At 43.9% G+C, this 26,742-nt stretch overlaps 1 protein-coding gene across 1 annotated transcript in view; it reads right to left on the bottom strand.

Moving 5' to 3' along the window:
• Positions 1-8,613: 8,613 nt before the first annotated feature.
• pard3ba (par-3 family cell polarity regulator beta a) overlaps positions 8,614-26,742 on the bottom strand; it is a 156,172-nt gene continuing 138,043 nt past the window's right edge. The window contains 3 exon segments of the mRNA XM_051428214.1: positions 8,614-9,732; positions 9,735-10,000; positions 23,236-23,306. Of these exon segments, the coding sequence (XP_051284174.1) occupies positions 9,611-9,732; positions 9,735-10,000; positions 23,236-23,306 (459 nt within the window). The 3' untranslated portion in view covers positions 8,614-9,610.

Here is a 26,742-nt window from a genome sequence, read left to right as displayed (position 1 = left end):
TAGTGATATGTATTTATAAAGTCCCCCTCCGCTCAAAAATCAGTTTCTCTTCTTGTTCCTACAGTGTGATGTCTGATCTTCACTGTGCAGAATGATGTCTGTGCAGAGTTTGACACTAGAAGGATGTTTCCACATTTATCTGCTGAAAGTGGAAAGTGAAATCTGATTTTAAGGGGCGGGGCCTACGAGCAGGATTTGTGACATCACAGTGCACAATTAGCATATTCATAGATTCTGGAATTTCTAATCAGGTAGAAGGAGTGGATGACTTTTTTAAAAAGTTTTTTTAATAAGTTTCTTTTTTAACAAAACTAAATTCCACTGTAATCACCGTCAGAATGCATTGTGGGTCACTCCCCTTAAGCACAGTCTGTAGAGTTGCTAACTTAAGGACAGTGTGCATGAAGGGCTCAAAAAGTCAACCACAGAGCCAGAGAACACTTGCCAATTTCACAGTGGGACCACCCTGAGGCCTCACGGACTTAACGGGAGCACGTGTCAAAGTCCCTGAGTCCATGAGGGTGGACACTCAAACCAGGCCAACAAGTCATGGGATCCTCAAATCTTATGTTTTGGTAAAAGGAGTAAAGAATGATGCCAATAGTATGAAGTGATATGTCCTGTGAATTAAATTTAAATGTAATTGTTAAATAAAATTGTCAAGAAAAAGTTGGAAGATAAAGAATATAAAAACCCCTGTCGACAACACAAAAAACACAAAAAAAAACACACACACACACACACACACACACACACACACACACACACACACACACACACACACACACACACACACACACACACACACACACACACACACAACACACACAGGGAATGTGATGACTTACCGGGCTGTTGCTCAGCCCTCCACTAGGTCGCCCTCTGGACCCCCCCCCCACTCGTCCTTCTGCCTCTGAAGTGGGGTGGGCTGAGATAAGGCGTGTTATAAAAACACACTCTCTCGGAGGGTGGCCAGAGCGAGGCAGGTCACATATCTCTGATGTTTACAGGGGAAATCCATGATGTGAGCGGGTCCAAGGAGACAAGAACAAGCACATTATGTGTGTGTGTGTATGTGTGTGTGTATGTGTGTGTGTGTGTGTGCTTTATTTACTGAACTCTGGCTGGATAGTCATCATTTTTATCAAGGTTTGTCAGGGAAAGATCGTGTATCACTCAAGGCGATGGTACACTGTGAGTGTGAGGCTGTGCCAGGGAATGTGTATTTAAATAAGGGAAGAGGTCAAACAAGTACAAAGTGCATCGGGGTAACAGGGATCCTGCCCCCTGTAGGAAAAAGTCAGCATCGGTGTAGCTCGCACAAATAATAAAAGAGGGGATGGAAAAGCTTCAAAAATCTTTCTTCTTCTCTGAATTTTTGGGTAGTTTTATCAGTTTTATCTGCGGAGGAGTTTTTATCTCAGCAACTTGTGAAAAAGATTGGCATGCTGTGTGTGTGTGTGTGTGTGTGTGTGTGTGTGTGTGTGTGCGTTGCTCTCATTTCCTCCCTATCACAGAGCTTATCTGTGGCCTGCAAAGAATTGGGGGAGAGGAGTGACAGAATGGAAAGAGGAGATGGAGGAGTGTGGCGGAGGGAAACAGAGAGACGGAGCGATGGAAAGTCAAGCTGCGGAGTGAGAAGGGCAGGCAGTTGGTAACTTGTGTTTGTGTGTGTGAGAAAGTGTAGAGTGTGACTGTTATGTCTAGAAGGGAGGCATAATGAAGGCGCAGTGAAATGACTAAGTGAAACTCCCTATTATGCCTTTTCTTTGTGTATCACATGACACAACTCTGCAAAACTGTCTCGGCGAACTACAAAACCCTTACAATAAATAAACAATTACACAAAAATAATAATGTGTCAGATGTTTTCGCTTCGCCCCGCCACAAACTCTTCCCTGCTATAAAAAGAGTTGCATCAAAAGCTTGGAGCTGGAAAACGTCCTCCTCCTGTTTTGCTCCTTATCTCCCTCAGGCTGCAGCTCTGTAGCGAACAACTGCCTGAAGAAAATGAACTGGCGGCTGGAGGTGGAATCCAGATGCACAAACCGGTCAAAATGCGGCACACCCTTGAGGGGAGGGCTGGAAGAAGAGAAGCAAGTTTGTCTTCACCGCAGAGAGCTTCTCAATTAGCCACTAATTGCCTCACCGTAACGAGCAGGACATTTCTTAGCACTAATGAAGCTGGTGGCAGGCGCAGAGTGTGTGTGTGTGTGTGTGTGTGTGTGTGTGTGTGTGTGTGTGACACTCACAGCTACAGTGTGAGGTGTGTGTGTGTTTTTGAGAGATAGAACTCAGGGAGACAGAGCGGAGATCTAATGGAGTCGGGTCCACAGCTCATTTTCAGCGAGCTGTTTGGCATTCTCTGGAAGGAATGCGTGGATGGATTACACTGCTGGCTGCTACAGCGACTTTCCAATGAGGCTCCACTTTGTCTTCACCCTTATCTAATCCACATTGGAATGACCATCTCTGCAAAATGAAAATGAGGCCGGAAATCAAATGACCTGCCTGTTTGTTACAGCTGCATGGACGGACATGTGATCAGAGAAATTAAACTCTGCTTGGTCGAAAAACGTCTGTGCCAGAAAGTATGATTTGCATTGCACGCTGGTATCCATGTCGAGCCCAAATGGAAAGATTGTTTCATAAAACACGTTCTACATAAAGATTGCCAATGCCAGAGTAGAAAGGAAGCAAACATGATGTGAGAGTGAACGATGCAGGCGCTTTGAATGCATCATCCTTTCAAATGTCATCAAAATAGTGATAAATCAACAGCAGCGTGGAGCACATGAGCAGACCCAGCAGTCTCCATCATGTGCAGAATGTTTGGAGGACGCGACGTGGAGGACTTTAAAGGGCCACTTCACTGATTTCACTTGTCAAAGTCAATTTGTTTTTGTTATGAACAAGGCAGAAGGAACCGACCAGACAAGCAGGTGCTAACGAAAGATGCTATCAAGTTGTATTATGGGACTCAGGATATGTCTGCCTCTGGTGCATAGATTGTGGTCATTCTCGTTTGAATCTCTCTAACAAGTCCCCTAATTTAAAGGACCAGTGTGTAGGGTTTAGTGGCATCTGTAGTTGGTCATTGCAATGCCCTGACCTCACCCTCCGGTTTCAAAAAACGCAAAGAGCCAGTGTTTGGTTGGAAACATGGTGGTTCAACGTGGCGGACTCCGCCAGAAGAGGATCCGCTCCTTCTGTAGATAAAAACGGCTCATTCTAAGGTAACAAAAACGTGATAACATATTCCACTCTTATATCTGTATAATAAATATAAAGCTACAGCCAGCAGCCGGTTAGTTTAGCTTAGACTACAGGAAATGACTGCCTCCAGCCGAGAAACAGTCCACCACATAACCCCGTATAAAACCCCAGCTGGTTATTTTTAGACTTATAACGCGTTCATTAGTGAGCTTTAGAGGTGCAGTTTGTTACCTGTAGACAGAGCCAGGCTAGCTGTTTGCCTTTGTTTCTAGTCTTTATACTAAGCTAAACTAAGCAGCTTGTGGCTCGTAGCTTCAAATTTACTGTAGAGATATGTGAGTGTTATCAGTCTTCTCACCTAACGCTCAGGTTTGAACGTCCCAAGAAATCACAACCTTTGACCTTTTGGCCCATCAATAGTGCTTTTGCCCCACAAGTTATTTTTAGCAAGTTATTTTTTATGTTTTCATAAGAGAAGAGAGTTTAATATGACTATATAGTGTATTTCTACTGTAATATCACGTTTGCCATCACGCGTCAGTCAATAAACTGATTAATTGAAGAATAATAATACTTTCACGTTTCAGTGGGGTTTGGGAAACCACCTGAGATTCCTCCAGGTTATAGAGAAGACAATATATCAGACACGTTTTTCAAGCTCACACGGAAACTAAGCAGTGCTCAAACTTCGCCAAGCGGCCGGACTAACAGGGACACACAACATATTACCCCATCCTTTCCCTGCCGTTCACAGCAACCCAACACTCCTGACACAAGCTCACCCCCAGCACCCCTGACTGCCAAGCAAAACACCTGGCATCTGTATGAGAAGGGCGCCAATTTCACAGCGACTGCCAGGCGGTCAGCTGAGCCGTTGCCACACACACACACGTACTGGTAACATGTGTGTGAGGGCAGAGCGATGCGGATGTGCCTGCAGCTTGTGTGTGTCTGAGCCGTGTATGTGTATGTGGGAGACAGCAGAGGGCTGGAGTGTGCGCACGACAGACAGCTCAGTCTGGACACACACACAAAACCACAGTTTGGCAGCATTAGGGCTCTGGAAACATTTATAACTATATACTGACATGCACAACCACACTGGTGTGTTAACTTGCATGCAGACATTTGCACTGTATGCATGTCAAGTGTTAGACAAAGTGCCTACATTTAATTTTATATGGTTCCAGTGTCTCTCTGACATTGATGCATTTCCCTGTTGCGTGCTTCCATTCCCTGGCTGGCGTTTTGTGTGTGTCAGAGGCCAGGGCTGGTGCTGAAAGGCTGATGGATGGGGTCCAGGGGTCACGGACTTCAGCTGTTGTTGGCCGCAGCACAACCCAGTGAACCACGCTGCTAGCCTTGGGTTAGCACCAGAGCGCACAGCGCTTTTTGGTGTTTTTCATTGTCGGAGTGATAGGAAAGCTGAGAGGGTCGGGGGAGATATATAAAGAGGGGATTCTGGAGGGTTTGGATGCCGGGGGCCTGCAGCGGTGTTAAGAGGGTACAGAGGCAGGGGTCTGACCAGTCCGACAGCTTTGAGCCTCCTTAGCAGAGGAAGCAAATAAACAATGCAGTGCCCTCAACCTGGGAGTAACACATTGCTGCTCTATTCAGGTGGGAACCCACAGGGAACAGGCCTGCAGACCACTCAGTGGTCTCACGCTGATCCATCCACTGGTTAAAAGACTGAATGTTTTTGATTTGTCCAGTGGAAAAATATCTCAAAGGCACCTCAAAAAGTAAAAGAAGGAAATGCTGTAGCTCACTGAATGTAGGTTTGTATTGATGCTGACTGGCTGAACCCTGAAGAGCTTACCACACTGAAGTGAGAGCCTGAATGCAATGCAGATGGCATTCCAGCTGCACGCTCCCTATATATTACTCAGCACCAGTGTTAGTGCAAAGAAAAAAGGGACTTAAGTTGTTTTACAGGATTTTACAGTATATGAGGGGCTCAGTGACCCTGCCCAAAAAGGGGGAAAAAAACCCTTCTTTTCTCCATATTGGGATATATGAACCTTTCATTGTTGCCACGACGATGTCATCAGCTCTGAAAGGGGCTGCTGTGCCAGGAGCGGCGGCCACGTTGCCATGGCGACACTTAGTGTAAAAGATGGTGGTTGGTGGCTTCTCTGTGGTGTGTGGGCAAACGGGAGGCAGCCAGAGAGCCAGCGTTGCTTTTAGGGTAAAGGCGGTCTAAATTAACAGCGCTGCCGTATCGACTCGGCTACAGAAGGAAAAAAGACATTAAGTAAAAATGGATGTCTTAAACACAGCACAAGGTGAAACCAAGCAAGAATATTGCACAGGATATGAAATTATTTCCAATATCAGCCCAACTGTGGAAATTCAATTTCACAGCTCATGAACAATATCAAACAAACATGCTGGCTGAAAGCACACACTCCAACTTGAGTGATACTGTATCAAAAGGCTACACAGCAGACATAAAAGCGAATGAGGTGGGTGAAGGGCAGGCTAACGGGTAACGGTAATCCATAACTCCACCAATCTCCATATTCAGGCCGTTTAAACTGCACATTAGCCACCAGCTATTCCCATGGCCTGTCTCAGACCTGGGATGGGGTTGAGTGAGGGGGGGGCTTTCTAATGAACTGTATAATTAAATGAGAAGCTCCGCTCGGCCCGCTCTGACTACTCTCGATTCAGAGACCATGATGCCTTAACGAGGGCCGAATTGAAATGAATGGCAGCAGGTGAAGGACAGAAGGACAGCGGGCTAATGCGGTGGAATGCGCCTTTAATGAAGAGGATGAAAGGGGAGGGGGGGGGACGAGAGCACGCCGAGGTCACAGTGGGCGCTCACCCGTACCTTCATTCTGCAGTGCAAGGGTCCCCATACACACTCTCTATCTACTGTATACAACCCCCCCTCCATCTCTTCCCGCCTGTCTCTCTCAGCTCTGTCTTTTTTTGGGAGCTGTGTGGGAGAGATAACTGTTTCTGCTCTCCACTTTGCCCTCCCCAGAGCACAGCTTTTGATTGACACATGCTAACAAGCTAAGGTGTTCGACAGGGGCGCCGGCAGAATAGGTAATGCTAAGAGAACATAACCAGGGAATTCTCCCACAACCCGTGGTTCATGACAATCGACTGGGGAACAGCATGTGCTTCTGCATTTTTCCTTCCTTTTTCAGGAACTGCAACAAGAATGTGGGCTTATGAGGTGTCAAATTAATTCACGAAAAAAAAAAAAAAAAAAACCCTCATAACACAAGAGGAAAATGTAAGTGAAACACCAAAAAGAACCTAGCAGAATCAGTAAAGGGAAATTCAGCGAAAAGGAGAATGGGTGTAGAGAATAGACAAATAGCTTTTAAGGAACTGCAACAACTGGAAATCAGAGGTCATGTGGTGGGAGAGAGGAAACCCTCCTCACACGGCGAGGGTGTGAGAGCTGATGTGAGGCATGAAAATATGTCTGTCAGCGCATCAACGGCCGTGACTGCGTCCAGTCTGAGTCCATGTGAGATTGAGTGTCGTGTCATTGAACTAAAGAGTCTCTTCCAGATGACCATGAACAAAAGGGGAGACGCTCACAAGACACACACACACACACACACACACACACACACACACAGAGAAACTGATTGCATGAACTGTGGATGGAAGTGTAATTTCAGTAAGATGTGTGTTACAGCCAAATACTCCTGACAGTGATTTCAAAGCTTTTGTTTAATGGATGTAATTAGTTCTTGGATGTTCAGTAGCTGTTGTTTATTGTCTTTGGCAGCAAACTGACCACAAGCACTTGAAGGAGGCTGTTTACTGCGCAGTTACTCTTTAAAGTACAGTGAACAGCCAGTGAAGCCCGCTTTAAGTGCTGTAAGTTGTTGTGCCTTCAGTGAGAATGAGATCGACGTGAAATATTTCAACACTATCATTGGTGGAATTTAAGGATTGTAGGTTAATGATGGCTTTAAAATATTTTGTACTTTTCGTCTCTTTTATGCAGCCACTTGCTCCTTATCAGATTTAATGGTGTCAGACTTATTGTAGAAAGTTCATTCTTGACCTTGGGAATAATAAACTCTTAACTCAAGGGCCGGTTTCTAGCTTTTTTCTGGGAGTTTTCAGTGGAAAGAGTTGCTCAGTTGTCATGGTGAAAGCAAGTTTTTTAAAGTTTTTAAAAAGTCAAAAAAAAAAAAAAAGAATCTTCCAGTTGGTGTGCTCCAGGGCTCTCTCATTGTTTTTCCTCTGGATTTTACTGTTTAACAAAACAGCCCTTAAATGCAACATTTTCATCAGCTGGCGCTCACATTTTCATACTTGAGTGTCTTTGAATGGCCCACCAAGGAGAGCCTTTTCAAATGGTTCATGCTTACCATCGCATAATGCCATTACCGTGCCATTATCACGGCACGGTAATGCCTTTGGTAATGGTAAAGTGATGGTACATGTGACTGTTAATGAACTAACACATGCAAAAACCCTCTTTGAAAGTGTTAAACGTGACTGAAATATTTGTGTCTGATGCGAAATGGCAGTGAATATAGAAAGACGGGAGCTAATTCCTGCAAAAGGAGGAAAAAAAAACACCTTTTCATCATGTTTTTATTCAACTATCTGACGGAAATTTACTGGCTTTGCATCTTTGTACGTGATTCACCGATCACCTAGAAACTTTGGACTCTTTTTCCCCCATTTCATCATCACAGGATGGTCAGCAGACAGCTGCTGTGCCTTTTCCCTTTATTGTTTGTCCTGCTTTTATCTATTCTGGTTTTGTTTTGTGTTTTGAATACATGCCATATGAATAGAAATGCGTTATAATAAGCATTTGTTTATTACTGTTAGTTGCCCGGATAGCTTGTGGCTCATCGGAATTATTATTATATAATTGATCTTTGGCCTGACTCTATCCGGGAAAATTGGTTAAATAGTAAATAAATACAATGACTGATCATCCGCCTTTGTTTGCAGGTTCTGAAAGGTCTATTTCAGCTCAGACAGGAGAGGGTCAAAGCAGTGCAGAGACTAGACGGATCAGCAGAGGCCCGGTCCCTGTTGGCCTTGATGCTAATTAAACACTAACTGATAGAAAAAGCCTTCTCCACACTCTAATTATTCCCCATTTCAAGTCTAATTTTACCAATCAGTGCCATCTTTATTTCTGAGAGCAAATTGGGCAGTAATCATTTTCTAGTGGAGATTTCCCTGCCTCTAATTGTTGAAGATGATTTAGTCATTATCAGAACGCTGGCTACTCTTATCAGTCATCGCACAGCACAAATTTATCTGGAGATTGTGCTCGGAGAAATTCAGCTGAATATTGTAATGAATTTTTAAAGTGATGACCGGTGGGGTTGTCATAGTTTGACGGAATATTTCCAATACGCAAAGTCTAAAATGATCTGGTGCGGCAGAGGGAGACAATTTCAAAACATTTAATGCAAAATATTTGTATAAAAAAAATCACGCATTTATTTGACATCAAATTTGTTTGAATCAAACCATCAATGACACATTTAGTGAGTTTACAGTGCAGCGACATTTAGCAATGATATGTTGAAGGATAAAAAGTTTCATTAAGCTCTTTATTTGCTTCAGTGTCACACAGCTTACCTTTATGTCTGTGTTTGCTAGATTTTATTGGAGCACCACAAAAATATCACAAATGAACTAATTTGCATTACAAATGTACAGTAAAAGGTTTGAACCACATCCAGATAATCAAAAGGCAAAAATATAAAAAAAACAGCAAAGTGTGACAGCAGGATGTAAAGGAAGTCCGAGCGACAAAACATCAAGGACAAGAAGATACTTTGAAGGGGGGGTACTTCCCTTTTCCTGTTTGTCGATTTTGACTTCCTGTGTGTCCTTTGACATAACAGTCCGGCTGGTCAAGGTGATCCCTCTTTATTTCCTTCAGTTTGATCAGCTTGTGCAAAAAAAAGTTAGCTGGAATAGAGTTGATTCTATATATCTGTGTAATTCATTGAATTGCCCTTAATTCAATTTAAAGTCTACATTATAAAATCTATTTCAAAATAAGATCCTGTTTTTTATAAACATTGGCACACTTGCAAATGTACAGCAGCAGAGAGAACATGTATATATATGTACATATGAGACCTTAATGCTTGTTAAATCTGTCTTGGCCTGTGGAGTCAGTTATGACCAGATGGTTCTGAAAATAAGCCTTATTTTAGCCTCGCAGCTTGTCACTTATTGCTTTCAGCTTTCCTGATCAGATAAATTAATATGGCAAAATCTCACTTATCCACATTGGCAGCCTGGGTGACTGCTGATTATGTTTCACAAATCTGGAAACATGAATTTGGAGTTATTTATATCCTTTGTAGTCTGATTCAACTTCACCGCACTTTTGGGGGTTAGGTGAGAGAGGTCTGGTACTCAGGACTACCTTTTACACCGCACCTATCAGGGGGTTCTTTCGTCTCGGGTCAGGCTGTCTGTCGTCTCCGTAGCCGTAGCGCTCGGGGCTGGTGTAGCGGCCGGGACTGGCCTGCCGGTATCCGTCCCCTCGCCCCCGGCGGCTTCGTAGTAGTGCCGCCCTCTGCGCCCGGCGGTGGGCGAAGGGGGCATGTCCTGCCTTACCGGTGCACGTTGCTGCTGCCCTGCTTGGGGGGACGAGGGGTAGTAGCGCTGGTTGCTGGGCGCCTGGTGGGGCTGCGTGCCCGCCTGGGGGAGCGGCATGCGGCCGGGGTGGCTGGAAGCAGGAGGGTCGTGGTAGGAGTAGGGAGCCGGCTCTCTTGGCACGGGTCTGGAGTGGGTGGGGTAATCATATGGATCCCTCCTGAAAGAGAAAGATGGTCGTCTGTAAGAAAGTAGCAACTGGAGTCTGTAGGACTGTCTGACACCATTAGTAAAGACACACATAGGATCACACACTTATACAGTGTGTATGCTTTAGAGTATAGAGGAAGACAATATTTAATACTGGTTTAAACTGGTTTGCAGTAGAGGACGTGCCAGAGATTTGGCCCCCTTCTTGCAGTAAGCCTCCTCCTGTTATTCAGTTTAGGTGGCGAGGCTGTGGCCTTGGCAGGATCGAGTTGTGGGGGAGACGTGGATGGAGAGATGCCAAGAGATAACAGCAAACGCTTTGGTAAGCATATATGAGGTCGTGTGTGTGTTTAGCTGGTGTGTGTAGGAATGTGTGTGTGTGTGTGTGTGTGTGTGTGTGTGTCCCAGGGGTCTGCAGTAACGAGGCAGCCAGCTGGAAGTCTCCGGTTCCCTCCCACTAGCTCTGGGTGATTAGGGGCTAAACCCCTGGGTAAGGCGACACGCGGGCTCGGGGAGACGGAAGGGGAGAGAGGAGAGAGAGAAAGAGAGAGAGAGAAAGTGAGAGAGGGGAAGATAAAGAGAGAGAGAGAGAGGGGAGAAAATAAAAGAGAGGGCTGCTCACCTTTCACAGGCCCATTCAAATGTTTTCCATCTTATGTGCTGTTTCCAGTGCTGAGTGACACACATGTCTAGCTGGAGCGAGTAAGCAAATCTAAAAGTCAGGTCTTCATGGGCCTCGCTGTAAGGGAAACTCTCTCTATTTTTAACAGCGGTGATCTGCAAGAGCCCTGTCAACATTAATGATAACTTCTGTTGAGTCTCCGCTCGCACACACTTTCTTTCTGTTTATTCCAAACAAACTTTCTTGCCACCTTTGACACCTCTTCTTGGCCTCAATCGATAGAAGGCTAAAGGGCACATTCAGATCAAATGCATGCATCTCTAAAGGTCTGTGCTAGTGTGAGCATGTTGCTACAGGTTCGTGGTGAGAAGATGGTATGAAACAGGAAGCCCACAAAGACACAACAAAGTTAGTTACTCTCTACTAAGTCTTCTTCAACAGTTAGCATGGCAATAATGTTCGTCTCTATCTCCTGTTTGTGAGATCAAAACGGGTGTCTGACCGCAGCAATGCGTTCCAGGATGACGCTCTGCTGTGGCAGGATCAACTATTTTGTCCCAGATGACCTTGCAAATTTCTTCTGTCTTTTTATTTTTTTACTTTTGCCAGAGTACTCCCACAGTGGCGCCACCAATGTGCCAACTGCCAACACCACGATCTTGAGTATGTTTATATGCACACAAGAAGTCTGCGGGAAATCAAGTTATGCAGCAAATTGGACAACATGTTTGCATGACCTGCAGTAACCTGGTTGCTGTAAGATCCACTTTTAGTTTTATTTTTCAGGGACAATGGTCTTTGATCAGCAGCAATTAGCCTGTGAGGCTAAATGCTAAAAAGTTCCCCTAAAGATAGAGTAACACAATATATCTTCTCTAATTATTATTATTACACAACATAATACATATTGTGCATAAGATAGTACAGTACAACTTTGATTTAATGTGTATTGGAAGGTGCAAGATGCTGCTTATGGTTAACAGGCAGACTTTACACAAATAATTCAGACTCAGTATTATTTTTAATATAAGGACTCTAAATGTAATGAAAATAATAATAAATAATAATGTAATGACATTTTCATCCTGTCATGTGTGTAAACTTTGTCATGCAGCCTGGTTACGGGTATACATAATTTAAAAAAAAAATCAATCTTTCCTTGGAAAAACTTAGGTATCCCGAATCCCCTACCCCGATTACCCAGAAACCGGTAACACTGAAGAAATCAATGAACTGCACACAGCCGAAACAGCAAATGTTGAAGCTTTCACTAAGAGGCTACACTTCAATTGACCATTATACTCCATCAGTCAGCAACAGAGAGCAGCAAAACACATTTAGAAATTTACTTCCCACCCTTCAACAATGGCTCCCACTGTAGTTATTATACAGAAGCCTTGAGCTTAGCCTCTCCCTTGTTCTGCAATCATATCCCCGCGTCTCCTCTGTCCAGTCCCTCGAGTCGAGCTCAGCACCTGTTGACTGGCCAATTAGAATGACTCACTCACCACAGATTAGGTCGCACACAGCTCGGTTGTGCGTGTGTGTCTGTGCTTGTGCATAAGCGGGCTTCCCTTGAGGATATTCATGGACTGTGGTGAAGTGGATTTGTGTAGTGTGTGTGTGTGTGTGTGTGTTTGTGTGTCAGTCAGTAGAGTGTGTGCCAGGGAGGCCTGACCACCCAAACAGAGCTGCGGGACGGGATACACAGGTGGTCCCAAGAATGAACAGCGCTGCCTTGTCAGTCAGCAGAGCAGGAAGGACGGGGCCGCACACAAACACAGATAGGAATACACACACACCCACACACACACACACGTGCATTGCTATGGTTTGTGATAAGGAAGAAAAGAGAAATAGGGGGATGAGGTCTAAAAAGACAAAAAAGGGAAAAAAGTCTGAGAGGTAGAATAAGAACAGAGAGAGAGAGATTTCATCTGAGGAGGCAGAAGCAGATGTGGAGGGAGTCTGGGTAAATTCCTCGATGTAAAGCTCGGCGAGCGGTGGAAAGAGCTAGAGAGAGGAAGAGAGACGAAGGTCAACCTCCTCATTAATCCAGATTAAATGGCGAAGGCCACCAGGGCGGGCGAGGAGAAGCAAAGAAAGGTTGAAGTGATATGGATAGAGGAAGGGGAACACCTGGGTCCCTCAACCCGACTCAGGGCCACCCAAACAGACAGGAACCTCTGCTAGCTTTCCCTTTCTTCTCTCATCATTCTTCTTATTCTTCCCCCCTCTGCCATCTTCAATTTCCACATCGTTTCCACTTGAATATTCATCTTCCTCTCCCTCTGTCACCTCTGACCTCTCCCCTTCATATCTGTTCATCACCTCCTTATGCATGCTGTTATTTAAATGCTTCTACCATCCGTGCACCTCCTCTTTTCCTCATCTACAGTGCTATTTCTAGCTTCTCCAAGGTAATAATAAGGGCAAAGCAGTAATATGAGCAACAATAAATCCATGTGTGGAGTAAACCTTTAACAATATAGTACCCTGTGCAGAAAAATGGAAGACTTATGGATGCTAATGGCAGGAAAAACAACAATTTAGGTGTGAAAGCATCAGTGAATACGTTCTTTGTCCAATTTTCTGGATGACTAAGTGATAAATGAAGTAGGATAAATTCCTGTAGTGCCATGCTACAAAGGTCTGGATGACTTTTGACCCTGACATGACATGGCCTACTAGCCTAGGACTAGTAGCTGTTTATGGGTTGTAGGGCTGCCTTTTGTCTGCTCATATGGGAGTATTTATGCTCCTTCGGGGAGGTGAGGGTCTGACAGTTTCAATGTGTTTGAAGGAGAAGCAGAAGGGTCAGAGTTTTGGTTGGACATCGATTTAAGCACATTTTACCACCAGATTTAAAATGTAGAATATCTGATATTATTGTAAAAACATTGTTTAAAAGCGAACGTCGGGACGTATTGCGGTTAACGGCATGAGAGTATGCGTTTGTGTGTGTCCGGCCAAGCAGCTGGGGGATTAGGGGGTCCACGGGCCTCAGTGACCCATAGGGAGTTCCTCATTCCTGGGTCACACAGCTGGCTTCAGCCTGGTTGGAATATGGAGGGAAGTGAATGTGTTTAGTCTGTGTGCGTTTCTGCGGGTCTTTGCTAAATGACGATGTCCAGCCATATTTGAATTTTGCATTAATTAGGATTTAATTTAGCGGCTCTAAGTAAAACATCTCCAGCATGCGACTAAGAGAGCGAGCCAGAAGAAGAGTGCATGGTTGCGTTTGTATATTCAGAGTGTCAAAACGAGATCTCTTGTTTACTTGTGTACTTATGTAACTTCGTCGGTAAGTGTGCTGTGTCCCATGTGAGTATGGGAAAGAGAGAGAGGGAGAGTGAGCAGGAGAAAGAAATACAAACACAACGGCTAAATAAAGGTAAAACACAAGTTACAGTTCTCCCTAATTATTAACAGACATGTAAAAGATCAAGTAGTGTTCTGGTTTACCCGTCTTCCACCAAAAACAAAAGTGAGCTACAGTTTCCCGAGGACAGGGTGGAAATTTCCTCCAGAGCTGTTGCTTTTGACTTACAAAAAACATGCCAAACATGGCAGATTCCTGCACAAATAAAACAGTTGGTAATGACAATTAAAGGAGCTCTGCCAGCACGGCTTATCTATCTTGAAAAGCGCTTATGACAACAAGACACATGCAGACAGTAGGTGTGTTTTCATTCAGCTGTCAAGTGAGTTTTAAGCACACTTCTGAAATGTCAAAAATAAAAAAAACATATGCAAATGAGATGTTTCCATGATGGACGTTGAAACAAATAAATAGGTTTGAATTAATGTCACAGCAGGAAAATGAAAAGACTGTCAAGACTGAATTAGTACTTGGTATGTTGTTATTTTTCTCTCTGTTATTATTTAAAGTACTAGGGATATTGTAATACAGCTATCATTGATAAAGCTACTATTTGCTGCAATGTAGACACAGACATGGGAGTGACAGTAGGTATGACATTACCAGGAAGAGGTAATTTACAGATAACGTTTCACAGAGTGCAAAGCCAGTTTTGATCTGTTTTGCAATGACATGGAACCATTTGTCTACATCAAATGCATTTCCATCCCTATTTATCATTTCTTTACATACTTTTTTGATCTGAGCAAATATACAAACCTTTTGGGATACATTGGAAATGTTATTAAATATTTCTGTTTCCATTTGCTCTTTAAATTTGATCTATTCATAGATTCATGAAAATGGAGACAGTGAAAAGAAAGGGAGAGGCAGAGGGAACAAAAAAAAGAGGCAGTGTTGAAAAAGATGAGCCATGTTGAGCAGGAGACAGGCAGAGAGACAGATGCAGACACCCGTCTGTCCTCCTGAGGTCTATATAGAGCAGCAGCGCAGGGTGTGATGTGAACCACAGGGACCAACTAGAGTGGAAAGCTGTAATGACACGCCGTGTAATACATCTGACTCACACTTCGAGAACATCAGCACCATATACCACACTCCCAACCACCCTCTGAGTGTGTGTGTGTGTGTGTGTGTGTGTGTGTGTGTGTGTGTGTGTGTGTGTGTGGGTGAGAGCAAATGACAGACTGAATATTACATCCATATTTATATGCATGTGAATGTGAGTTGGGAGTGTATATGATTACATACTTATCCGAGAAAGAAAAATGTGTGTGTGTGCATGACCATCTGGGACTGTGAGAGTGTGTGTTGCCATTTAGCCATAACCTTCCGCCTTATGACAGTGAAGAATTTGTGTGTATGGTGGTAGCATGGGGAATTGGGGGAGGTGGGGGTTACCCTGCACCTGCCCCTAGGAAACGGAAGGAGGAAATTAGTAACCCCCCCCTCCCAACTCCCAGTCCCTTATTAGACCCCCGCACTCACCATCCTGGTCCCACAAATACCTCCAGTCCTAAACAACTGGAAAACAACCATGTGTCTCTGTCAGACGTGCTCAAAAACACACATGACAAAATATGATTCAATTTGATAAGAGCATTGTGGTGTAGGCTCTGATATTTGCCATTCACATTTTACATTCAACCATTAAAACTAAGCTAGATAATTATGGTTTATTAATTATTTTGCTCGAATTTGACAAATAAGTATAATAAGTAAAACTGATATTATGTAAAGAGACACAGTCACATCCAACCTGAAATCATGCCAAAGAGTCTCCTACATGGTGGCCCACTGTGGCAGTGTCACGTTTTGCCTCGCCTACATGAGGCAGTTTTCAACACGTTCTAATTCCGTTTGCAAGTTAGCAATAATAAATATACAACGTCAGGTTACACTTTCAAAATAAAGCTTGCTGAAGTCACAGTTTGGTTAGGTTTAGGCAACAAAATGACTTGGTTTGGTTTAGGAAAAGATGTAGAAGAAACTTAAAATAATAAATCATATATGCGACTAGTGGTCTACTGGGTGAAAGTCCGGATTTTGTTTGACCCATCCTGCCTAGGCGAGTCATAACGTGGAGATTGGTCTGCCACATCTCACGTAACAGGAAAGTGTCCAAAAGTAATCCTTCAACAGTCTATATTGTAGCATAAGGCCGTTTAAAATCACTTATTTTATTATATATATATATATATATATATATATATATTACAGAGAAGAACAAGAACTATAAATAAGATGGATTCAAGAAAATCGATGCCTGAAAATCTGCTGTGTAGAGTTGGTTGAGTTAAGATTAGGTAGATAATTAGATGATCATACAAAGAAATGTTATTTAAAGTTGTTACTTTTCTATATTAGTTTTTTGTGCTGTAAGTAAACTCTTAAATGTGGGGAGAAATAAACAAGCATCAACTGGAGCTTTGGAGGCAGCTAACTGCATTCTACTCTATACATTACTCTTTGCTTACTGCTACTCACCTGATCTACCTTCTGTTTAAAGTTTAAGTATGTTTGTATGTATGTTTGTCGTATTTTGTTCACACACATACATAAATAATTATTGCAAATGTTAGACATTTAGCTGCACTCACCAAAATTACATTTGCAAATTTAATATATTAATGCCCTGATTGCAAAGATGAAGAGAACTTACAGATGCATATGTAAGCACATCTGCCAGTTATGCGCTCACCTGTTAGTCAACTCGCGAGGAACAGACATGCATTGCATGCAAAATACATTAATTGCTCGGCAAAAAACAGCTGCTCCACCTCACTGCCAAACACTCCCACGCACAGACATTCATATGCATGCACACACTTTTCTGGGTAAAATGTTCAATGTGTCGTTATTTGCAGAGGTATCAGTTAGCTTGAAATGCAGGCATTTACTGTATTCAATCTGCAGTTTAAGGCAGTGAAACCACTGTCCATGCCTTCTAGATGATAAGTTGCCAAAACACGTCCTCTGGTCGGAGGAGAGTGTGGCCATCAATTATTGTAAAAATTGTTTATTTAAAAGATGTAATACAGTACATTTAGCGAGTTGACATATTCATTAGTGTATGATGCATTCTCCAGATTCTCTAAATTCATCCTTGTCCAAACCCTGCACACACACATGCATACACACACAAAGTCGGAGCGCTAATGGCGCTGTGCTAGCTGAGTGCTACAGACACAGAGCAGACCTGGCTGGCTCCGCGGCAGAGGAAACCATTAGCCACTCTGGCCCCGGCCGCCGAGGCAGCTCTGCTAATCAAACCAGGCTATGACAACAACAGCGGTGGAAATTGGCTCTCACCTAGACGCACGTGCCTCATCTAAATGGGCTCGTGTTTACACTCTCCGCTACTATATACTGAGCAATGACAAGGAGTGTGTACAGTGTCAGTGGCAGGTAGCGGCGGGTCCGTGGGAGCTCTGAGTTAGAAATGAGAAGGTGAGGAGAGATGGGAGGCACCAGGGAAAATATGTAAACTAAGAATAGGTACTCTCTCATGGAGCTCATCGGGAGGTTTAATGACTCATTCGTCATTTTACTAATGTTGTGCATCAGACGACTACCAATAACCATTTATTATACGATATTCTATTTCATTTCATTCCATGCACTGCACTTAACTGCGGCTCTTATCAACAGTGAAATATGATGAGTAAGAGTACAAAAAAAATGACATTCCTGAGCCACCAAAAGTAAATGCAGCCATTGCTAAGGAGGTCAAAGGTCAAAGTTACTTCTTGGACAGTACTCCAAGAGGGAGGGTAATCATGTAATAGAGACGTGCTGGGGAAAAGCGGTAAAGTAGCAGTTAATGACAGAAACAGATGGCACTTCTTTTCCACTAAATGTAGAAACTTTTAGGCTGACCACAACTCATATTCAATTTCTCCGATTCTCTGCAGTTCAAACTTGGTTCACTGTATGCCTATTCTACTCTACTCTATTCTATCTTGTGCAAAGCAGAGAACATTTGAATTCATGGTGACTCCTGTGTCTCCTCCACAGAAGCCCGTCCGTCTGTATTTGCGGACCGAATGTCATGCAGACTTGTACATGACAGTCTTTGTATTTCTCACTGAGCTCATGGGGAGCGCCAAGGCCTCAAAGTATATATCTTTTGTTTTATTTATAAAGCCATGATTTCATTTTCCCCTACACAGACCTGAGAGGCTGTGGGAGAGAGGGATGAAGAGGAAGGAGAAGAGACAGAGAGTGAGGCGAGATACAAAGAGACGTAAGAGGGATATAAACAGAAGCGACACGAAAATGCAGACAAAGGGGATTGATGGAATCAGGGAAAAATGCAGAGAACAGAAAAAGGGAAGTTATTGTAAACAGGTAGAGCCACTGGTGCCTCAGTTGTGCATGTGACAGAGCTGGCTAAAGCCCTTTCATTTCCTACTGCTGATTCCATTACATTTTCCTGTGTCTGAGCACAAACACCGTTAGGTGGACAAACATTGCTGCCGCTGCACCCCGACGGGGCCCTTTCCTTCATAAAGGGCCCGCAAATAAGAGAAGGGTCAGGACGCCTCTCGGGAAATCAAACAAAATAATCCGCACATTGCTTCAGATGCTCTTGTGTTGCTTATTTAACAATAACAGAGGGAGTGGAGGGGGGTCACATCACCTTTTAAACCAATCACGTGGAGTCCTGGAAAGACATCAGCAGCTGTTATTGGCCAAATGTAGGAAAAGTAAAGGACGCACCCCGAGCTCTCCGGGACCCGAGAAATTAAATGAGTTACGGAGACAATAACTCGAACTGAGTTGGGTGAGTTTAAAGTGAGTCATTCGACAGCTGGACAGCAGCGGGTGGGGAGATCGTTGATCACTTATGAGACTGTGAGAAGCAGGATTGGGTTTTAATAAAGATGGGACGAGTGCAGAGAAAATATGATTTCTCCGCTGACCTTGAAAAAGCTATCCGAATTCATGGAGAGCTTCAAACTACGGACATTCACAGTATTACTCAGCGAAGATAATAACCGTTGCAATAAATACAACCCTCCAACCGAGTGAAATGTTAGGAGCTCATTTCCAGTTGACAAAATAAGACAGTGAAGCAGAAATTAATGAGTAAATATGAGCATTTCGGAAGGGGTTTTTTGTTTTTAATATTCCTCTCGTCTTTCCTTATTTATTCATCCTGTTCTAATCAACAGATTGCTTTCACTCAAAGGGTGGCTGAGTCATTTATTCTTTTCTATTCTGTGTTGCTAGGTGTGTCCAGTCTGGATGTGGCTCATTAGGGCCTGAGTTGACACAGCCGGGGGTGAAAAGGTTCATGTGCCGAGACATGGTGGAGAAAACCAAGTGGCTGTAAGTCTGTGGAAGTGCGTGTTAGTGTGTGCACTTTTCAGGAAGGTCAGATGAAGAGTCCTTAAGGGACACTTTCCCACATACCAGAGGATACTCGAAATGCTGAGGACAATCAAGATGCTGCCCCCTGTATTTTAAGGAGGGGCAGAGAGCGCTTAGTGTGAGCACTGAGCATTCAGTCACTCCTCAAACGATGACCCTGAGAGGCCCCTTAGAATGACTGACCACAAACACAAACACCAACTCTTTAAGAGTCCAGAACTTTGCACCTGATCCAAAACAGCTTGTAGAAAACAGAACAAACCCGCAGTACATTAAGTAGCGGCTCTGTGAGGCTGTAGAGTGGAGCTAAATGCTAATGTCAGCATGCTAACACACTCACAGAAATATTGTTAACATGCTAATATTTAGCAGGTATAATCTTTATCATCTTCATAATGTCAGTTTAGCATATTAGCAAGCTAACATTTACTAATTAGCAGAAAACACAAAGAACAGTTGAGAGTTTACTCAACTATTTTCAGAGCAATCGATCGATGACACACTCTCTATCTTGAGTCAAAAAACACGACACACCATGTGATCAGAGCTGATCCGCTTGGATCCACTGAGACTGAATAGATAAATAAACCTGTGAAGACCTTTACCCCTCGCACACACACATTGTGTCCTTCTCAGTGGGTCATCTCCATTGTCCAGATGTGACAGGGGCTTCTTGGGGCCAGTATGGGACCCTGGTTGGAGCCCTGTACTCTCTGACTCACTAACCATCGGCTGCACATTAATCAGCCAATTATCAGCCCTGGCCAGCAACGTTGCTGCGCCAACCTGGCCCCCTAATCCAATCACCTTGGGGGAGTGGGTCAGGGGGTGCTCTGATTGGATAACCCGGGGCTGGGTCGCCGCGCCCATGACCTGCTGCTTTGAATTGGTAATGATGTTAATATTCTCCATATGGCCATGTGTGCGCGTGCATTTGTGTGTGTCCCCAAGCGTAGAGCCTATCCGCAGGCTGAGCTGCACCCAGCGTTAATGGCCAATGGAGAGGGAGGTAAGAGCCAAAGTAGCACTATCACCCTCCCTGGGGCAAACCTCTCGACGCTGCCACTTTCAGCCCTCTTTCCAAATCCTCTTTCCCCAGACTTCTCTTGTTGGCTGCTGTGCAGTAGCCCTCAGCAATAAGTCCCAGGCTGAGGTCCACTTTCTTTCTCTCAGCCCTGCTACTCTGGCATCCACTCTCTCAGGTCCAAAGAAACTCTTGATTTGAGAGGTGGGAATAGCCAGACAGACCTCAAGTATAATGAACCACAATGGGGGAAGCAGGATTGTGATGAGAATTTTTTTCCGACACAATGAAGTGAACTGGGTGACAGGGCAAACTCTGATTTGTGTTCTTGTTTGACCATGGGAAAAGTGGAACACTTACTATTTCTTTAAGCTACAAAAAAATCTAAATCACTTGAACATATGGGAGGGAAAAAACGATGGAACTCCACAAAAAAAAAACACAAATTGAATACAACATACTTGTGTGCTTTCATTAGGAGAGCTATAATGTGCATGGACATATTGACAGTCGGCAAAACAACACTGAAAGTGAAATATTCAAATGTCTTCCTGAGTGCCTTGATTCTGCCTCGATTTCATCCCCATCTCCCTGACTCTTACCTCTCCTCCGCTCTCTCTCCATATGCTCCCATCTGTGAGGTGCTTTGCTACATCTCCTGTTCTATCCACACACACACACACACACACACACACACACACACACACACACACACACACACACACACACACACACACACACACACACACACACACACACACACACACACACACACACACACACACACACACACACCTCCTTCACTCCCACCCCTCCAGCTGCAGCCCCAGCCGGCTCCACACAAAGGCAGGCCAAATGTATGCTAATGAGAGCCAGGCCAATGGTGGAGCCGCACTCATTTTGAGAGGAAATGGCTTTCAATAATGGCGGCCCCCGGGGGGATTTTGCACAAAGTTCAGCTCCACTTTGAAAAATGCATTCAATTCACTGCTGTGTCTGCTCTCTCTTTTTCTCCAGTTTTTTTTTTTTCCCCTCGATGAAAAAAAAACTAAAAAAAAAAAAAAACATTCCCGGAATATATTTGTGTCCCCTCCTCCTCTTGCCTCTGTATTTATGCTGAGGGGAGTCGGAGGAGTTTTGGGGGACTGAGGAGTCGTGGTTTATCTTTACAGAAACATCAGAAACAAGAACACAAAACATGTGAGTTTTGAATAGTGTTCAAACTCTTCCTGGCACTTCTGTTGCTCTTGCTTTTGCTCTTCTGCTGAGGCACATGTCCCCAGGAGCATGTCAACTGTACCATATGCATTTCAAACGGATGATATCCTATGGGTCTTAGGCCTAAAAATACTTCAGAGGAGATGAACAACAGTTAAATAACAATGAGAATATTTCTTGAGGTAATGAACATTATTTGAACCAGACTTGTTATCTTTATGCCTAATATTATAAGCCAGAGAACATGATGGCTGCCACTGCTTTATCTCTTAAATATAAAACACTTAAGCTGTCATTATACATAATATAGCCCAATATTTCAGCTGTAATCCTCAGAATGCAGTTTTCTTATTTGTTTATCAATCATTCAGCTAAACTGGAAAGTTTCTGAAACCAGAGAATGTGTGCCATTTAAACCTGATAACTTAATTAAAATAATCTACGATTAACTGCTTTGTGCACATTTAGCCCAAAAGGGTGAAAAAAGTCCATTAATTACAGTGATATTAAGTAGAAAATTTGCTTGAAAAATGATTTAAACGATTAGTACGGGTAGAAAAAAATGTTGACTGATATTGTTCAGTAATAAAATGCAGAATGTGACTTCCATTTCCTCCACTCTGAATGGCTGGGAAGGTTTTCAATTTTCCGGACATGCTTCGGTTTCATTACGGGCAAAGTTTCAATAAGTGGATGACCTGAACTCTGGCTTCTTTTTCTGTTACTGTACGTACATACAGTTTGGCCTGGGCTGTCAAAAGTCCTCTAAGTCTCCCAGCCTGTCTGTCTCCACTTGGGTTTGTCCCCACAGTTACAGTTGGCTAATCTCTCCGTCCCTCTGCTGCTTGCTCGTGTCCCTCCTTTTCTCTCCCAGATTCTCAGTGTGTCTCGTCCCCCCTGAGCCGGTGCTGATGTCTGCGCTCCCTGGTGCCTGTCATATCAGTAGGGGCAATAACCCGTGAAATGACTGTTCTCTTTTTCTCACTCTCCTCCTCTCCATCCCGGTGTCCCCTCTATTTCCTCATTCTCCTCCTCCTCGCTTTCCTCGCGCCGCACCACTCCACGCTCCACTTAGCTGTTGGACCGCAAACATCACAAAGATGGCGTTTGCTCGTATCGCATACACACTCACACGCACAGGTTGGGTAATATTCTGGTATGGTTGGACTGATGTATGTGTGCTCGGGGGACACTCATACGGAGAGCAGAGGAGGTGTGTGTGTGTGTGTGCACATGTGGCTAATTTGACAAGAGGACGTTTAAACAAACAGAAGGTACATGTGCAGTTCCATTAAACCCACACTAGAGGTTATACATCCTTCATAAGAGCAAACCATCCTGTGTGCGTGCATGTGAGTGTGTATAGGTGTGTGTGTGTGTGTGTGTGTGTGTGTGTGTGTGTGTGTGATCCTCCTGACTGTGCCCTGCTCTCTGGAGAGTTGAACACTCCTATTCCTGGGATGAGTAGACACTCCCAAGGCAAACACTCCAGATTTAATTATAAGCTCCAAAGAGGATTAGTCTGTGCCGTGTGTGAGTGGGGGAGACACAAAGGGAGGGAGGGGCAAGAAGTTATCCCTTCACTTCCTGCACTGAGGACTAAAACACACACAGTGGTCTCACCTGGGTTGTGTGTGGTACTGTCGGTCCACCTCTGCGTAGTGGTGCACAGGTCGAGATTCTCTGGGCGCCATCTGTGAGGAGACAGAGGACAAATAATATATTTATAAGTATGCAGGTCAAAGGTTCAGTCGCTGAAAAGTCCAAATACCTGTGAATAAGGCACTAAAGTCATACCTGCCTCATTGGAAGTCATTTAGGTAGACATTTGGTGAAAAAGAAAAGTGTTTGTAGGCCATGTGGTGGAGACCAAACATCCTTAGGCTGTATGTTAACCTCCGTAATACTTCAGATCCATGGAAAAGTGTTGTTGATGTACATAAAGTAGTCAAAGCTTGTATGTGTTTGTGTGCAGCCTTGTGGTTTCAGTGGAAACAAAAAAAACAAAAAAAACAAGTGGGAGCAATCATGGAATGCCCCACATGCGGTAACATAAATACATGCAACCACATGTAAGCACTGTGCCCCTCCGATGACCATGTGTGTGTACGCTTCATGCAAACACACCAGTCATATGAAGAAAAAAAAATTACATTTAGAGTAGGCTTTGGGCAGAGGGTTGTCCACGCTCTCATCCACACACAGCAGGAAGTGATAGATTAAAGCCACGTCCACGCTCAGGCGGATAAATCTGGAAACGCTGTTTACATGTGAGAGCGACTTTGGTACACAAAAGCATTTTCAGGTCATTTTCCCACCAAAACCAGCTAAATCTCTTCTTCTTCATTCTCTTTCTGTTGGCAAACAACCGTGGATTAAAGGCATCATGTGGTAGGGGAGTAGGACGGTCACAGTCAGTTTACTCAGCAGGATAAAGCTCCATTCTGTCAAATCCTGCTCTGTATGATCACTTACAGACGGGCGACAAATTAAAGACAAAATCTGGTTAATTGAGAACAAATGCAGATGTTTCCATACAGGGCACGAGGGCTCACTGAATGGTTTCATGAGCATGATGATGATGTGAATCATATGGTTCTCAACCCGACTGAACACCTATGGGAGATTTTTAAGTGACATGTTAGCACTCTACTTTCCAGTTCTGATATAACTGATGTTAGCATTACTATGCTAATCTCTAGCTCTAACCCCCGAGCTGCCAGTACTTCTTCAAATGCTGATTGGTCCGATACCACGGTTTGGCCACAGAGGCATAAATTGAAGCCTGTCAAGATGGATCCTTGTGTGATCTTATGAGTCCAGCTGCTGCCCAAGGTTAGCAGTCTTCACCACCATCATCAAAACACCAAATGAGGGAATATCTTTTGGAAGAAGAGTGTTCATCCCTCCCTCATCCTCTATGGAAAATGGTGTTAAAACAGTGGATCGAAGGCTAACATGTAGAGCAAACTATGTGGTGTCAAATTTAGTTGCGCAAGTGTGGACTTGGTGTAAGGTTACAACAATAGCAGGGGGTTTATATAAGCCATCCCTGAAGGGTAGACAGAGAGGAGAGAGCATACAGTTTCAATTATCTGTAAGCTCTGAGTATTCACATATAAACACAGGCTGTTTATTCAATGGACATTTCATTGGTCAAACACAGCATACACCCACCCGCACCCACTGTAGCATAATATGCACACAGCAGCACGCTGGGGAAATACACAAAAGCAGCCGCTATACAATAACTGACATGCACATGTCTACATAAACAAGCAATCACAGGTTTGGCAGACACACACATGGAAATCTAAAGAGGTAAACACTGATACGTTTGATCCAGGCTATCAAAGCGGCACAACCCCGGCAAACACCCAAATACACAGAATTTAATATCACAAACACACACACACACACACACACACACACACACTCCATAAAGAGTCTAAATGACTCCATGAAGGACTAGTCTATTTCTGTGTTTTGCATATACGTATGAGTTCAGACTCATTCTGCATGTCAATGCAGCCGTGGAGCATTACCAGATATCATTAGCATGTCTCCGTAATGTAGGGAGCTCTAATGTCTCTGAATGGGATCCAGGAAGTGAAAGCACATCAGAGTCAAGGCTGGGGCAAGGCTGCAGTTCTATTCACTAAAGGGGCTTTGTGTCTGTGTGTGTATATGTGTATGTTAATATTGTGGTAGTCTGGGGAAGGGCATGTGTGTCTTTGTGCGCAGGTTTAATATGAGGTCGGGAAGTGAATGCTCAATCTTTGGACGGCAGTGTGTGTGTGTGTGTGTGTGTGTGTGTGTGTGTTAGGTAGGGGACATTATGCAAAGAGATGCATAATGTGAGGTAAAGGGGGCATCAGTCTCAGCAAGAAGCTGGGACTCAGGTGTGTGTGTGTGTGTGTGTGTTGAACAAGGCATAATACATCTTCTGAGTATGAAGTGGGGGAGAGAAAAGAAGAGGGAAGAGGAAGAGGATGATGAGGAAAGGAAATGCGTGTTTGGACAAAATTAGTGAAATTCTTTGTCCATTGATTGTATTAACATAATAGCCTGCAGACATAGGTCTGGAAGATTCGTTTATTCACACACACACACACACACACACACACACACACACACACACACACACACACACACACACACACACACACACACACACACACACACACACACACACTGGATGTCTGTCATATGGATGCTTTTCATGCGGAAGCCCATTTCCCCAAATTAGACAGCCAGCTTTAGTGCCAGATGATGTGCCTTGAAATACTGCTGTGGCGCACACACATACACTCACACAAGTAAACAAACACACAAAACAAGTCTCAGTCTCACCATGGCAACTGGTAAAACAGCAATATGAAATTCATCCAGGTTAGATTGAAAATGCAGCAGACTTCTGAGGCGGTGGTCAGCAAGCAAAGAGCCTCGTCTTCACATCTCCGGAGGTGGAGAGCGATGACTTTGTTATTCCTTTGTTATTCCTCGCACGCCACGGCAAGTTCATGTCCTCATCGTGAACCCGGTGACATCACATGCAGCACCGTGTGTATCTATGGTGTATGTATGTGTGCTGCGTGTAAGTGGTTATCAGTGGAAAAGTTAATGTCTTGCGCAGACAGTAGCTGACCGAAAGCCAGATTCTCTCTGGACTCAATGCCAGACCACAACAACACACACGCACACACACACACACAATAGGGAATTCCCTATTTCTCACGAGTGTCATGTGGTAAAATTGTAAAGCTGAAAGACTTTGTTAATCTTGGAGTTCACTGTGGTTGTGTGTGCGTTTGTGTGTAATCTAAACCTTCCAATCAGCAGATCTTCAGACTGCTTTTGCTACTTTCTCATCAGGGAAAGCGAGTGAGCTTCAACGTATCAGAAGAATCTTTCTTATAAAGTGCATAATTGTGTCGAGTCATTGCGTACGCCGCAATTCACCAGCTGACAAACGCTCTGACAGAATGGTTGGCGCGTGTGCGAGTGTGAATGAGCAGAAAGTCACTTTTCTATTTTTCCAAATTAGAAAGCCATGCCTTGACAGTGCCAGATGATACGCATTGGAACCCACACACACACACACACACACACACACACACACACACACAC

Source organism: Dicentrarchus labrax, unplaced genomic scaffold (genome assembly GCF_905237075.1).
Source record: "Dicentrarchus labrax unplaced genomic scaffold, dlabrax2021, whole genome shotgun sequence".
Lineage (NCBI taxonomy): Eukaryota > Metazoa > Chordata > Actinopteri > Moronidae > Dicentrarchus > Dicentrarchus labrax.
Note: the sequence above shows the minus strand (reverse complement) of the source record. Positions and strands in the feature narration are given on the sequence as shown.